The 16,197-nt window shown below is 40.5% G+C and overlaps 1 protein-coding gene across 1 annotated transcript in view; it reads left to right on the forward strand.

The window, feature by feature from the left end:
* The first annotated feature begins 11,021 nt into the window (after nucleotides 1-11,021).
* The window catches only part of LOC138584144 (lysophosphatidylcholine acyltransferase 1), a 29,699-nt gene continuing 24,523 nt past the window's right edge, over nucleotides 11,022-16,197 (forward strand). Inside the window, exons 1-2 of the mRNA XM_069656308.1 lie at nucleotides 11,022-11,156; nucleotides 11,267-11,422. Of these exons, the coding sequence (XP_069512409.1) occupies nucleotides 11,300-11,422 (123 nt within the window). The 5' untranslated portion in view covers nucleotides 11,022-11,156; nucleotides 11,267-11,299. The remainder of the gene's footprint in view (nucleotides 11,157-11,266; nucleotides 11,423-16,197) is intronic.

Raw genomic sequence — 16,197 nt, forward strand, 5'->3', positions numbered from 1 at the left:
CCTTGTGTAATCTGTTAGGAGTGGACAACATGGAATCCCTTATGTCACAGCCGGAGACTTGTAAGTCCTGGCCAGATACAAGGCAGAATGACACAGAATGAAAGCGGGGTAAAAGGGGGGATTTAAGTAAGAGTTTGATAGGAGCATGTAGGGCCATTGTTTTCATTGCTGCAAGACCAATGTCAACCATTGTGCCGGGACACTTTTAACACCATGTAAGGGCGGCGAGACAGCTGGGCTTTAGATGTAGCGAGAGGATGTTTCTGCTTGATAATCTGTCTGCTGGTGCTTTTTGATTGTATGCAGCCACAATGGGAAATTACATTTCCTCTTCAAAACTCCACGGAGCAATCTCATAGTTAATTTTTTCTTTTTTATGGCACTTTTTACAAGATTTTACAAGAATATCCTCCTATTATTACAAAGTTTGGAACATATCACCCTCCAGTCACCAGGGTCAAACGCACACTGACCTTCACGACTGTATTTTCCTCTGCAATATTTCTTTTTCAGACTTTTGTGTCCTCCATTTAATTCCCTATGATGGACAGACGCATTTCTCTTTTTGTCATTAATGCCTAGCACACTTTCCTTGAGCTATAATAACACTCCAACATGAATTATTCTATTAAATACAAGAAGAATTAGATGAATGAGTTAAATCATGATTCTGAATTTAAGTCTTTTTACTGAATTCTGCTCAAAATCTGTTTATTTCTGAGAATAAGGGGTTAGGGGTCATTTAGGGTCACTAAAACAGAAACCTTTTGAATTCATGTTATATTTTTAAGCTGTCCAAAATCTCCATTGAGGTGTTAAAGGGACTTTTTTTTTTTTAAGTGGGGTTGTATGAGGTCCGGAATAATATATTACAAGGCATGCTTAGGAAAACAATATCCTCTTGTGCCCATAATATTGTATTTTCTTTTATTTGTTGTCTCTTCTACAAACCGCTGACCCAAACAGCTGATCCGATACTGTGCGATGCATGCGAAGGTATACATGGCTGTTGTGCAGAGTAAGAAAGGGCTGTCAGGTGACAAAAAAATATATGTCTTTACATGTAGGACTCTTTTAAGTGGCTAAAGTACGTAGTGCTCCTGACCCCGTCTGCGGCGGTGCTTAGCTTAGCTTCCGTGTAGGAACTCTGGCTGGCGAACTCCTAACAGGGGCCGTGCTGACTGTTATTCAGTCTATCCCTTTAAGGTAAATAGGAAAAAGGCTGAGATTGTGTTTGTGATGAAAGTGGCCTATTGGTACAGGTAACATAAATAACAATGCTTGCAATGTCTACCGGACTTTACAACTTTGTTCGTCGTCTTCTGTATTATCCACACATTTTCAACAAAAGACTCACAAAAGCCAATTTACCCAATATATACAATCATCTTGATATTTAGTCTGATTGTTTGTTAACATCATCATGATACGTTTAATCAAATTTCATATGTGGTACATCTAAGTACATTTCAAATTGTATGAATGTTTCTGTGTGAGTCTTTTTTTAATGCAGCATCCAATTAAAATCTACAGTCAAAATTAAAGCTCCATCAATACGCCAATATATGATACAAAAAGTAATTCTTGTGTATATTTGTGCAGGGGCACACACACTTACTGTACACGCAGAAGTAACACACATACACATACAGTAAGAAGGCTTATACATACTCATTCATGCAGATTTAGTTGTTAACACACACTCAGACACAATGTTTGTCTTTTGGTCCTCCCAGCGGCCTTCCCAAGTGGTCAAAAAGAATCACTAGAGCTCCTCCATTTGCTCACAGCGAGTACTGCAACAACAACGTGACATTTACTGCTACAGCAGCAGATCACATAAACATGCATCTGTGAAGAAATATCTGTTTAGAAAATATTAAGAGATGTTTAAATTCACATTGTAACAAATGTTGTATTTTTTCTAAAGCAATTAAAATGATAACAGCCATGCCACATCAGGAAAAGCCTCTCAGTGGCAAGTCTGTAATAAATAATGAATTATGCCTAAAACAAAGAAAAGGTTTTTTTAAAGAACCAAAATCACAGTTCGGTTATATGTCAAACATTTTATCGAACTGTACATGATGCAAAATGAGCAATTGTATAATTATTGATGTCCTACAAGATTTTACATTCTCTTTTTTTACGGTGAGTTTATGACACAACAATTAATGCTGACCAAATAATCTGAATGGACAAGAGGCATTCCAAAAGTGCTGATATGGAGAACAACTGAGACTTTTCCCTCTGTGTATCACTCCGCCTCAGCCAGGTGTTCAGAATACTGTTAATGAACATTACAGCAGACCATGATTGTCTGCATTAATAAGGCTGGTACCTCTAAATCACACAGCAGACTCTTATTTCACTGGTTGATGATAAATTAAAACCTACAGATAAATGTACACTATGAAAACAGCTGATCTCTAGTACCTGTAGACACAGAGTGCAGGAGAATGTTTGGGTTGCTTAGCAACAAAAGTCCAGTTTCCGTTAAGTTGTGGAACTAGTTGAGTTGGTGGAGCAAAAAATAACTTTTTACTAGTGTGTTGTGTTGTATAATAGCAATATCGCACTGCTGTGAGTGCTGATATTCAGTATAACATCACTCCCTTCTCGTGTGATATTGCTACATATTTCTATATGTACAATATTCTACCCTACCTTTAGAGACTAGAGGTCATTACCAAAAAAAAAAGCTTAGTTAATGCATTAAAACAACTCATTTTAAAAGAAGTTGACATTAGAATGATCATTTAAGGACCAATGGAATTTTTTATCGCTAAGTTAGTACTAAAGGTCAGAGCTTTAGCGATCCAATTCTGGATTGGGTATATATTGAGTTATTTCTTGTTGTTTTCACCCCCACAGTAGTAATGTGAACTTCCGATGCCCCGGAAAAAAGATGAGGAAATGACAAAAAAAAGTTCAACAGGAAAAGAGAGCATGAAATCATGATTCTGTTGCTTTGATATCAATGTCATCACCATAGATGGTCAATTAGACCAACATAATCTTTCCTCCAGAACAGGACATGACACGAGCGATGGAGACAGAGAAAGAGAGAAAAGTGACACAAATGTTGCAGTGTTGACAGACTTAGAGACATTTCCCCAAAGAAACTTAACAAGAGCAACACAAAAGATGTGACATCAGCCTCTCATCCATCTGGCTCTGAATTCATCCCATCAAAGGGGTGGTACTTTGTTTTTAACTACATCTTTTCAATTTGCTTATCAAGAGTTAAGACTCTGTTTCTGTCTGTGTGAGAAAGGAAAGGAACACACTTCTCAGTCGGACTGGCTAACCAAACTACCAGATGGGGGTCGTGATTGTGCAGGATGTACCGTGTTGTTCGAGCGATGATTCTCTCTGACTGATCAGTGGTCTGCAGGGTTCTACCCCAGGGTTCTTGCTCAACTCACCTGGAACCTTGGCTTCTGATACCAAAATTGTACCAGGTACTATCCACAACTGTAGGCACCATATAGCACCATGTTAAGTCACTATCTATTGCCAAATGAGGCAACACAATGGTGATTGAGATACAGACTGGGTGTCTATGGCGACTTTTGCGGAAAAAGTTGCGTTTTCCATCACACAGCAGTGGTTGGTCTGCCAGAGAAGGTAGGCGGAGCTAAGCGGCTGCTTTTCTGGTCTCTGAAAGCGAGTAAACAGTAATCTACTATGGCTGAACAAACAAAGAAAAGATCGATGACTACAGATACAACTTCAAAAATAAGTGAAAATCCAAAGAAATAGAAACAAACTCGACGCTCAGATGAAGGCAAACAGTCTGAAAAGGAAAGCGACCGTCAGCGAGGAAAATTAAGAGTTACAGCCAGAGCCAACCGTGGACGTCACACATGCAACACTGTCTGGATATCCGGGAAGTGTGCTCCAGCAATTACCGTTTATCGCCATAGGTGGCGCCAATGAGAACAAAAATGAGATCTTCCAGATTGGAACTTTAAGGTTAGCTTGCATTTTAACCTTCAAAACCATCTAGTATGAACTGCAGCACGTCTATTTGCTCCACAATATGAAATGGACAATTAATTAGATTAAAGTTTTAGCAACCACAAACCAAATATGGGGCATCTTATAAGGACACATTTCAAAGTAAAATGTGTACTACTGTGTTTGGTCTTTGTCTGAAAGCATAAATCCCATATAACATTAGACGTGGCCCACTGAAGTGGTGGGGGGGCCTTTTAGTGAATATCATTTAAGCCAAATCATATACATAATGGATTATTCCTACTAAATTATGAAGCATAACACCTGCTACACTATGGTGTTGACAGTGTTGTTTTATACTGAAGGAACCAGAGCGATGCTTGTTGGAGGATCTGGTTATAACAAGCATATCATGATGGTTATATGAGGTATCTAGTGGGCATTCAAACTATTGTAAAAATCACCAAAGATAAAAAAAGAGCCCCGTATTGCCTTCTAAATCTCGGCATGCACACACAATAATACACACAGACATGGTCATCAATGTCCTAGTTCCTTATCAGGGTTTTAGCACTGAGGCAGATCAGTGGTTTCTGTCAGCTAACACTCGACGCTCAACGATAGCGCAACAGGCCGTGGGTAAATGTGTGTGTGTGTGTGTGTGTGTTCGACGGCGGCATGCTCGAGTTTATCTGTTTCCTCTTCCTGCGCTTTATCAGCCAGTCACATTCCAAAGCCGTGACCTCGTCTTTCATCCCCAAACAAGCTCACAGTCCTTCCTCAGTTTATTAAACACTTCAGTTTTTCCCAATCCCAAAATTCCTATTCATTTGGACACTCAATGCTTAGCCAGGTCACAGCCCCGTTTTCTCTCAAGGTCAAAGGTCACCCCGTGAATATTCGAGCAACATTTTTCGAAAGTGTCAGATGTCACATTCATTTGTTCAGCATCACTCTCACCTCCTGACAGGCTGCCTCTTCTGAGATACAAGGTGATGATTCCCCCCCTTCAAACATTACCCTTCACAAGAGGGCACTCTGCACCACTTACTGAATTCTTCCCAAAGAAAACATGCACACAAAACACACGCCTGCATAATCCCTCTTTACACGCTCCCCCCCTGTGTAGCACGTCTTTGTTTTTGCCTGTGTAAAATTACAGTTGTACAGGTGTCCAGCCGGCAAAGCGCTGCCGACAGACAGGCATGCAAGAGGACAGCCAAGCACTTGTGTTCGCCACAAAGATCTTTCTTGTCTTACAACTGGCTGTCCTGCCCAGCATGTGGCTTTGGTTACAAAACCCCGCTCTCCTAACAGCAGCAGCCCCCTTCATCTCCCCGAGGAAACACAGAGGACGACGGAAGGTGCTTTCCGAGATGAGCGCCGAAGTGGCTTCCCCTTTCAAAGGGCCGAGGATGTACACGGCTCATGGATTCCTGTGTTAGCTGCGAGATAGCGCGGCACCTGGAGAGGCCAGACAGGAAGAAAGGACAACAAGAGAGCAGAGGAGAGAGATGAGAAAAAAAACAGAGAGAAGCCGCTTAGATTCCATGCCAGAGAAGCTCTCTCAGATTTCAAATGTCTGTGTGTGAAATTGCGGTTTCAAATGCTAACCCTCCTCTTCCCCCTTCATCCTGCGCTCATCATCAGCATATCATAAAATGTCTAGATTAGTTCTTCCACAAAAGCATGCCACACAAAATCCCCACTGTTATTATACTTTGTAAAAAAGTGTTTTCTCCTGCAGCCAAATGTAAAACAGAAAATGTATGTGTTTATTGCACACAAAGACAAATGAAACAAAAGAAAACGTCTTTGTTCTTGAAGCTCGAGACAGAGGTAAAACAAAGGGCCTTTGGTGATTGACACATCCAGAGAGTCCCCTGCCAATCTTGCACACAATCCATTTCCTCGAGCCAAAGTGTTCTCTTTGTGTGTTGAATATGTTTTGGAACATGCCGGCCATTGATTGACATGGGCGCAGGGTCTGGTAAAACATTACTGTGGAGCGAAGCAAACATCGGTCCGTCTGTCACTCGGCCTCAGATGTTTGGCCTGAGGGGGGGCAATGATATAACAGAGGTACAAAAATCTGGACTTTCTCTCTCTGGTTCTTGTTCTCTCTCCTCCCTTTCACTTTTATTCATTTCCTGCTCCTCAAAAAATATTCTTATTTGTTCTTTTGCCCTTAAAATATCTTTCAACTCTCGAGCTGGTCTTCTTAGTGTCTGCAAGGATCAGCTTTATGTCTTTCTGAGGCTCTACTTTCTTTTGTTTTCAGCAGGAGATACATTCAAATTCCAGGAGCTGATTTGGGCAAATGTAAGATGCTGTTTAAATGTTGGATCCAGGTTTAAAAGCACTGTGTCGAAAAATCCAGCTCAGAGCTTAAACTAATAATCTTGAAGATTTTAATTTAAATAAATGTCTGTTAAGTCACTATCTATCACTGAATGAGGTAACACAATGGTGATTGAGGCTATGGTCCACTGATGAAAGCCTTTGCATTTGCAATATTAAGGACTGGGTGTCTGTGGTGACATTCACGGAAAAGTTAGTGATATGTTTTCCATCAGCCAGCAGTGGTTGGTGTGCCGGAGAGGGTAAGCGGCGCTAAGCAGCTGCTTTTCTGGTCTCTGCGAGTAAACAATAATCTACTATGGCTGAAGAGACAAAGAAAAGATCGATGACTACAGATACAACTTCAAAAATAAGTGAAAATCCAAAGAAAAAGAAACAAATTCGATGCTCAGTTGAAGGCAAACAGTCTAAAAAGGAAAGCGACCGTCAGCGAGGAAAATCAAGAGTTACAACCGGAGCCAACCGAGGACGTCTGGTTATCTGGGATGTATGCCCCCGCAATTGCCACAAATTGCCACCAAATACAACGAAATGGAGAACTTCGAGATAACTTCTTTAAGTAGGCACACATGACACATTTCGTACAAAATCACATTAAAATCTCGATACGTTTTAACTGTTTATTAAACAAAAGACTGACAAATTATTCCAATACAAAAGGCAAAAAACGTGACGTGAAAAAGAAGACCAACACGGTCAACAGAAATTAGAACAGGTAACACACCCATTATGGCTTCTACAGGCACTTTGGCACCCAAATTTCATCAGATTCTTTCCTGAATGTTCCTAAAGCATTACATCTTAGGCCACTTTAAATGATTATCACAATGGTGATGATAAAAAAATGTTAAAAATTATTATCCCATTTTCGGTCGTGCACTACCCCGTACATGGGCCGTTTGAGTAACACTATGTGTAGTGACTTCACGGCACAGATAAGTCACTGAGAGGCTGAGGTCGGGCCTGGTACTTGTCTGACGCGAATCACTGAGATCCCAAAAATGCGTTTAACCTTTGATTAGCGTGATTTTTGATTAATGTGTACCAACTCACAATCAAAGTAATCACAGTAATACGTGAAAAAATAAGTCGACCCAGCTCATCCCCTCTCTCCAACTGAACATAAAAGGTGACTTTATCAGTTCAATATCCATGTGACCCGCCATTTCTCCTCTTAATATGATCAGACAATAAATGATATCATAAACATAAGATAAACACCACCAAAATGTAACCACCATACACACCTTTACCTTAAATGACAACAAAATAGACTTTCTGAATTCATTCATGGCTCCTACACTGCGCACAGCAATGATAGTGGTGTATTTCTACTTGTTTAGGATATTGAAACTTCCTTTATTCCCTTCAAACAGTTGGAAGGCATAGTAGTGACACCCAGTGCCACCTTGCACCTTTCAGTTCCCAAATGAAAACAACAGAAAAAATGCTGTATATATAAAATGTCCCGACACTTGTGTATTTCCAAAATGTCATATGGATTGATTCAACAGTGGCATTACAATTTTAATCAGCGGTGTAGAACCAGGTGTTAAAACGCATGCGGCAGCCCTCCAGGCCACAAGAAATTGGACAAGGCACCAGGAAATTGTGTCTCCTCCAGAAACAAGTGTTTTGTGATTGTTTACCCCATGTCTTTAAATTGCATTTCTTCCTTTTTAATTTAAGCACCTCAGCTATGGGATTGGAGGGGGGGAAAGAGAGGAGAGGGGACGTAGGAGGAATGAGGGAAACCTTTTCCGCTGTTTTTTTCTTCTTCTCTCCCTCCATCCTCTCCAGTATTAACCCTGTCTGATGTGATTCCTGTCAAATGCAAATGTCACGACCTGATATGGTCAGCCCACAGGGCACTTTGACTACATGTTCTACATCCAAATTAAAATCTCAAGTTGAATGGTGTGTGTTCGGGTGTCTGTGCCGGCAAAATGTGCATGCACACGTGTGTGTGTGTGTGTGTTGGACCGGCTGATCTTGACACACTTGCAATTATAAAAACCGTAAGCAAAAAAAAACATGATTGCTGGGAGGACAAGGCGAAATCAAGTGTGATAAATAAAGTACAGGGCTCCCAAATGCAGCACCTTTTTTCACACCACATGCTCGAGTTCCTTTATGAACATGTAGTCCAATCAATAGCTTTACGAATGAGGAACTCGATCTCAGAAGAGACTTTAGAAACTGCTGCGCACACACAATTCAGCTCATGAGCCACAGAGGGAAGCACTATAGTGAAGATAAATGCTGCTTTTAGTTTCCTCTACGGCGCCTTTAGTTTGTATTAAATTGTTCTTGTAGATGGTTTCATATAATGCTTATACGTTTACTTAAAAAAGTGAGGCTATTATTCAAGTTTGTCCTATAAACTGCAGTATTTTTGTATACTGAGCACTTAAAATGACAAAATGAAATGTGATGTCAGAGAGTTGCTCCTGTGGGGACAAGCAGGCTTTTAAAAAAATAACATAATATCTTTATAATCTTTTTTTTTGTGCTTTACTCACACACTTTTACATTGACACATTCACACTTGCAAAACATCCTTCACTCACATCACTCTCACACCTTTCACATGTGTATAAGAACTGAACAAAGATTTTTGATTAAGGCTAATTTTGAACATGGTGAAAAACATATCAATGCTGACATTAATAATACACTCCACCCAAACAATAGTAAAATGATGATGGCTTTTGATATTTGTTTTACAATGTTTCTTGATGTTTATGCTACACTACATTTGAGTTAAGGACAGAATCAATCAAGCATCATAGGCCATAAATGTAGGCACCTTATTTGCAAGTCTGTGCAAACCATTTCTACACTGAAACTCATAATTCCACTCAAACTTGCAAAAAAAATATTAATTTCATTAATTGCAATTCACGTACGAGTGATTTATGAGTCATTACTCTTATCTCTTGAAAAGAGGAAGTAATTATTTTGCTCCTGGCCGCTCATCGCTTGAATAAACCTTATCTTATATGTTGCGAACAAAAGGAAAAGGTTACATCTTTTATTAGCAGAATAGTGTTGTTCAGCTCTTTATCTTGTAGAGGAGTGGGTGAAAATGTTACAGGAAGAGGATTGCTTGGTTCACAATAGCTGTATTTGTAACTTTGTGTGTGTGTGTGTGTGTGTGTGTGTGTGTGTGTGTGTGTGTGTGTGTGTGTGTGTGTGTGTGAGTGAGTGTGTCTGTGTGTGTGTGTGTGTGTGTGTGTGTATGTGTGTGTGTGTGTGTGTGTGTGTGTGTGTGTGCGTGTGATTGAGTAGCTGTAAGGTTCCAGCACATTTTAAACTGAAACTGCCTTTAATGTACTGTGAGGTTTTTGCCACTAGAGGGAAGCACATAATCAGTTATGAAAAGTCTCTAGAGTGCAACAACACATAATGCAACATTTTAATAAAGAAGCTGTAAGGATTATGACATGAGTGCAAAATTGTGCAGCATATTAATATCAATTCATCTTCAACCAGTTCAAAACCTTAATGCTGAATGCATAGATTGTTATCTTACATACACGTTTAAGGGATAATTCACAAGTTGAAAGTATTTTGCTTAAAAACTAGTGCAGATATCCTGAAGACTGTTATCCTGAAGACTGTTAACTTAAGTAAGTTCAGTAGCATTAGTAAATAATTCATATTTCCCTACAATTATGTAGTGATGAAATATAAACATCTAAAAAAACCCGAATTATTTACTTTATGATGTAATGTCTGTTGTGAGTCATGTCATAGAACCAATGACTGCACTTTGAGCATTAAACCCGCTCAATTACCTATGTGTCCACCTACATGCACGCACACACACACACACACACACACACTCTCTCTCTCTAAGGACATCTCATGTGGATCATACTTTCACTCGGCCGTCTAATAATAAACAGTAACTTTAATGACACCCACCCTTCTGCATGCATAAAGAGCTGGACACCTATTCTGGTCTGCTAATAATAGTTGTAACCTTTCCTTTTGTTCTAAGCAAAGCAGGCGGTACCGCCTCCTCATTAGCAGCTGAAGTGACCAGAGTGCTCTAAAGATAGATGAGTTTGGATAGATAGATAGATAGATAGACAGATAGATAGATAGATAGATAGATAGATAGATGTAATGTTTCATTGTTCGCACAAATATATTTTAAATATTTATTTATAAAATATTTTAAATTGTATTTCTAACATTATTATATATTTATATTTAACTGAACTTTTTAGAAATGTACAATTCGGCATTGTCCAGTTGCAGCGATGCTGGACATGGTAAACATGACAACAACCAGCGGCAACAAAGATTTTGTTTATATATATTTTTTTCATGCTGACTAAAGGGCTAAACGCGAAATAAAAACATGTTCTTTCTATCACAACCCCTGCAAAAGTCCAGACTTATTGGATACAGTCAAGTTAAAAAGTTACATTTTCATTGAAACAAGGTTTGTTTAAAGGTGTTTACAATAATGTTTTGTATCAATTAACGTAAGTTCTTAATGTTTATAATCCCCCTGGGAATCTGAAAAGTATTGTAAATTTTAAAAAAACCATATTTTAGAAAGGTGTGAAGGCAGCATCACATCGTGCTCCTCAAATTGAGATGGATACAAATGATGTATCTTGCGCATGCGCCCTGACAAAGGAGAGGAATCGTGGCTCCCGTTAGCATCCTGAGCTAGCGGACTGGTTGGGGAACACGGTGTGGAGGAAGGCGTCCTGCGCACTGTAGGCAGAAAGATATCGGCGACTTCAAATACCCCCAGCTAATCCTTGAGCTAACCATTATCCCTCCATGCTGTCCGGGGAAGAAAGATAACGGTAATAACCCTGCACTGCCACCTGAATTAGCCACCGTGCAAGGAACATAAGGGAAACTGCGTGTAGCGTGAAGAGTCCTCCTTTCAGACAGCATACATTTTCTATTACAGCTTCAACATCGACCAACGTTACTCCCTGTAAGAATGAGGTTGCCGAGTCACAGACAATGTGCGGTGGAAGGAGATGGAAAGAAGATGGACCAAGCTCCTCCGTTCAGAAACCCTTTTGTGCACGTCTTGAAATTCACCCCTCTGCAGAAAGCAAAGGTAAATTCAAATCCTTGTAAATGTTTTACTCTTGCAGAAATACCCTAACAAGCTTTCGGGCAGGCTGTAGGACATTAACACCTTAGTGCGACACCATGGAGATGCTGTCACCATCATTTAACTTTGCAGATTTTTTCATTGCATGTAATCAGCTGAGCTACTGTTAGCTGGTCAGCTAGCAGAGGCTACATACATGTTGCTCTTCTTCTTCAGTCTTAGTGGGTTCCTGTTGTGCTTTAATGCTGCTTAAACAGGCTGAGAGTCTTTTTAATGAATGTTTTTAGCAGCATTTATTTCACACGAGTGTATACAACATGAACATCAACCTTTCTCTTCCAGGAACAACCCACTAGATGATACACAGCTCTTTGAGCATGGCCGCTTGTCCATGATGGGCCTCGCGCTTGTTGCTCTTTAACTGTTGTCACATCCTCTAGAAACAAGCATGTCGCGTGCTCCGTATCTTTCACCAATATAACTTGTTATTGCGGAGAAAATTACATGTGCCTGTTATTTTAAAGACCTCTAGCTACCCTTACACGTTTGTCTTGCATTGTTATCACGGTGCGTCCCAGCAACCAACACGTGTGGATGTGGAGGCAGGGAAAGTGCATGGGAAACTGTCAGTCAGTCAGTCGTGTTCATCCCCCCCCTAATCGACTTCTTATCTATGTATTTCCCCGAAGTTGACACGTTTTTGGAAATCTCTCTTTCGAAAGATTAAATGCATGAATTGTGCAGCATAGAGCAGATTTATGCAGCCCAGCCCTCCGTAACTGCAGCTGATAATCAGATTAGAGCTTTTAGACTTCACAGAAAAAGGTATTCGCTTAAGGTGCTTTTCGACAGCAGGAACTTTCCCCAGGAACTAGGAACCTTTTTGGGTCCTTTTTTAGGACCGTTTTGATAGCAGGAACCAGGGTCGAAATGTAGTTTTGGGGTAATTGATTTACCCCCTGAAAAGTTCCTGCTGGGGGGGGTAGTACTTTCCAAAGGTCCAGGAACTTTCAGGTCGGGGCCTACAGTGTTGATCGTTTCTAATTGGTCTAGTACTTGCAGTGTTTTATTCCACCCGCAATGTTTAAACGACTGCAGCTGCAAGCTCACTGTTATCAGCGTGCTTCTAGATTGTTTATCACAAGTTTAGCACAAGTTGAATCTCCTCCATGCGAACATGCTTACTGTAGTGCCACACAAATAGTGATTTTGTCGCGTTTTATGGCATCATCCTTGTTGTAAGACCTTCATCTTCATCTCACCGCCACCTACTGAACTGCCGGTGTTGTGCACTTACTTTATATGGTTCCCCATACGTCGTTGGCCTGATTTGGATAATCTTGCCGGGACTTTAGGCTGCTGTGGAAACGCAGACAACAATGGGCCACAGGAACCATTTAGTTCCTTGAAGAGAAGTTCCAGGAACTAAAAGGTCGAAAAGCACCTTTATATTCTTGCCCTTCATAGTTCAAAAACCATGAAAAACCATCATTGGCATGCAGCTTTCATAGACATTACAACACAGTGATTTAAAAGGTCCCTCTATCTGATTGATGTTGCACAGCCGACAGTTAAAATTGTCTCTTTCATGCAAATATTGCAACATGTGGCGTTATGCACGGATGAAGGAAACTTCCACTCATCATGTGCGCCGTCTAGCATTGATCTTGTTCTTTCAAACTGGGGCTGCTGATAAATTTGGAGGCACATGTCGGCTCTTTGTAGTTCACCTCATATGATCTCTCAGAATAGCTTAGTTAGGTAAGTGTGCACGTGTGTATGTCTGAGTGCGTATCCACCCAAAATCATGGGACATAGATCCTGGTTCAGTGAAACGTCTGTTTGTTCAGTAACATACAAAGGACGTTTGAGAGCCGTTAATTGTGTATTTTTGACAGACCCGTCTCACGCACAGCCGTGTCTGTAATGTTCAGCGTTGCATATCTTGTAGTTACAAAACAGCAGAGAGCATTAATTTCTTCCATGTTGACTGTCAAAATGCTTACCAAAGATTTGCACATAGAGCACATTGTTAAGTATTTGTAAACAGTGTTGAATTGGGACGCAGCTGTGAGGTATTTTGAGTAACAGTTCAGTCTAATGGGAGAGTCTCAGTTTTATGAATGGCGCTGCTCTGGCATAACAGGCATACAAGCGTGTCTTGTTACAAGTAAGAAAGGTGACCTAGGGAGGTTCACACATTTATTTTCCCTCCGGTGCTTTTAAAACACACTGAAAGGAAAACGGTAAAATGTCAGGTGGATCAAAGCTAAGGGAGTCGTATAGTCACTCCTATAATTCTAACATGATAAAATCAAGGAAGTTGTTCATGAGCACTGAAACTAGGTCACTTATTTATTTACACTGATTACAGTTTACTTCTGGAAAAGCTTGTTCTCCACTCTTTGTCAATGCATGTGCACATTAACATTTGTAGAGAAATGTTTGCCCAAAACAATGATTCACACAACTCCCTCATTTTCCCCCTACAGTGACGTTTAATTGGGATTTTCTTGACAGCAGAGTTATTTTTCCAGCAGCCACTTCGTTTCTGTACACACACATAACTTTACATAATAGAAGTCAGAGAAGCTGAGCACTTTAAAAACCGGTTTCTTGTAAACACTAAGTGCCGAAAACCAAAAGTGGGTCATGAAGCGATGGAATTGAGTTTCCTAGTTGTTCTGATGTAACTGAGGAAAAGTGTTTTCAGCATGTTGCGCTGATCTTGCTTTCATCTAAAGCAACACGAGGACGACTAAAGTGAAACTCAGAGGACTGGAGCGAAAGTGATAGTTCAGTCTACCAGTTGTCTTGTCGACGAACAGGTGAACCCACAGAAACTGTTAATGAGTTTAAAGATAAAACGGAAAGTAGTATGCCCACTACCTTTTTATGTAAAAAAAAAAATGTTACGTGACAGTATGTAACCGAGAAACATGAGATGACTCAAATTTGCTTGACCAGCGCTGTTCAAGTACCGTCATGGAATGTAAGCACAGAGGGTGTGTGTTTGTGTTGCAATGTTTCGCCAAATATGCATACATTGTTTCCAAGTTGAACTTTGATAAGTTAATAATTTTTGGCTTTGATATACTCCCTTTTCCCACCAAAATGTTCAAGGTTTTTCAGACCCAGGCAGACCTGCTCATAAATGCTGATTGTCTCTTTTCCCATTGCCAGTGGAGTATACTCCTCTCAGCCTGTTTTCTGCTGCGTCACCGTCTGACGTCACAAACGTGCCAGAAACAGGGTTAGTAAAAAATAGTAAGCACGACGAACTTATATTGTACTCTTTGGTAAGCAGCATGGAGGCCAGTGAATATCCTACGTTGGTTAGGTCTTTATTGCATCTATTACGCATTCAGTCTGTTTATCAAACTCGGCGCTGCTTGGACGGAGACTGGCGGCAGCATCGATAATTACCCAGGTCTACTGCAGAGTCATTTGACCCGGGTCTGAATGCCGATTGTAACCTTTCCCACTAAGCCGGGTGCTAGCAGGTTTTTTGACCAATGGAAAAGGGGCTTTAAATTTTCAACCCTCTGTAGCACTCCTTCGGACAAGTATCAGGTATTGATCGGATCAGATGAGTTTTGTTGAATGAATGCAGGCCATGTGAGTAACCTTGGTGAAACACCAGAAAGCGGCACTGCTTCCTGTAAGTGCAGGCTAAAGGACTGGAAGCAAAGTTTCCTGTTTATTGACATGCTAATTTGGCATTGTTGCTTACAAGAGTTTGTGCAGTTGAGTCAGAGAGTCAGAGGAACTGGAGACGTTTCACTTCTCTGCCAATTTGTTTCTTTTAAGTTGTTTTTGTGACGTAGTGCGGTATAGGTAAAACGTGTCAGACGGATCGTCTCTTTAGTTTCCTCAAATCTTGGAGCAATTGTGGAGACTTGGAGATGCTCATTAGTATGCTATATTGTAGTCTAGTTGTCCAACCTTCAATCAATATAAAGATGCTCTTGCATTTTTGCATCTTGATGAGCTCATTAAATGATTTGATTGGCATAGAGCAAATGTGAGAACACGTATCACTGTTTTGTTACTGATTCCGATGTATCAGCAAGCATCCCAGTCCTTACCTAGCCTCAAACCATAAAAGTTGGTGAAGTGGCAGAGGACAAGCTTCTCATGTTAAAGTTAATTGAATTCCCAGCTTAGCTTTGACAGGCCTAATTTACATTCCTTGTGTGATTAATTGGGAAACCACACAAAGGCCTAAATCTGTTTTGATCTTGCCAAAGCGGAAAGGAGTCAATAGCTTATTCCCACAATACAAAGATCAGTGTTTCTGTGGATTGGCGTCAGAAGAGGGCGACTGATGTGTTCCTCACAGGCGTAGTCGTACAGAATTCTAAGGCATAGTTTGCTCAGTTGAAGGGCCAGGGTTGAATAACCTTGAGTAAGTATATTGTGTAGATTTAAGTATGGTGTCAATAACCAATTAATCGTATTGTCAGGGAAGGCTAAAGGTGTAGTAGGACTTTGGGGTGCTTTCACACCTAAGTCCGCTTGTTTGGTCCAAATCAAAGACCAAACTGTTACAATGTTGTATTTTGCCTCGAGTTTGGTTTGTGTTAAAATGGCAGCTTTAACCAGCAGACCAAAAGTTTTGACGTGCAAGGAAACTGCTCTCTGATTGAAATCTCCACATGGGTAAACTCCCTGAAGTAAGGGAGAGCACACCTCAGTCACACTCAACACGATCGCAGACTTTAATGTTTGGTTGAGTTTTCCCCCTGAACAGTTTGAATACCTCCGTATTCTTGTGC

This window comes from Semicossyphus pulcher, unplaced genomic scaffold (assembly GCF_022749685.1).
Source record: "Semicossyphus pulcher isolate SPU_LCO1_2020_fin unplaced genomic scaffold, fSemPul1.0.p SCAF_9, whole genome shotgun sequence".
Taxonomy (NCBI): domain Eukaryota; kingdom Metazoa; phylum Chordata; class Actinopteri; order Labriformes; family Labridae; genus Semicossyphus; species Semicossyphus pulcher.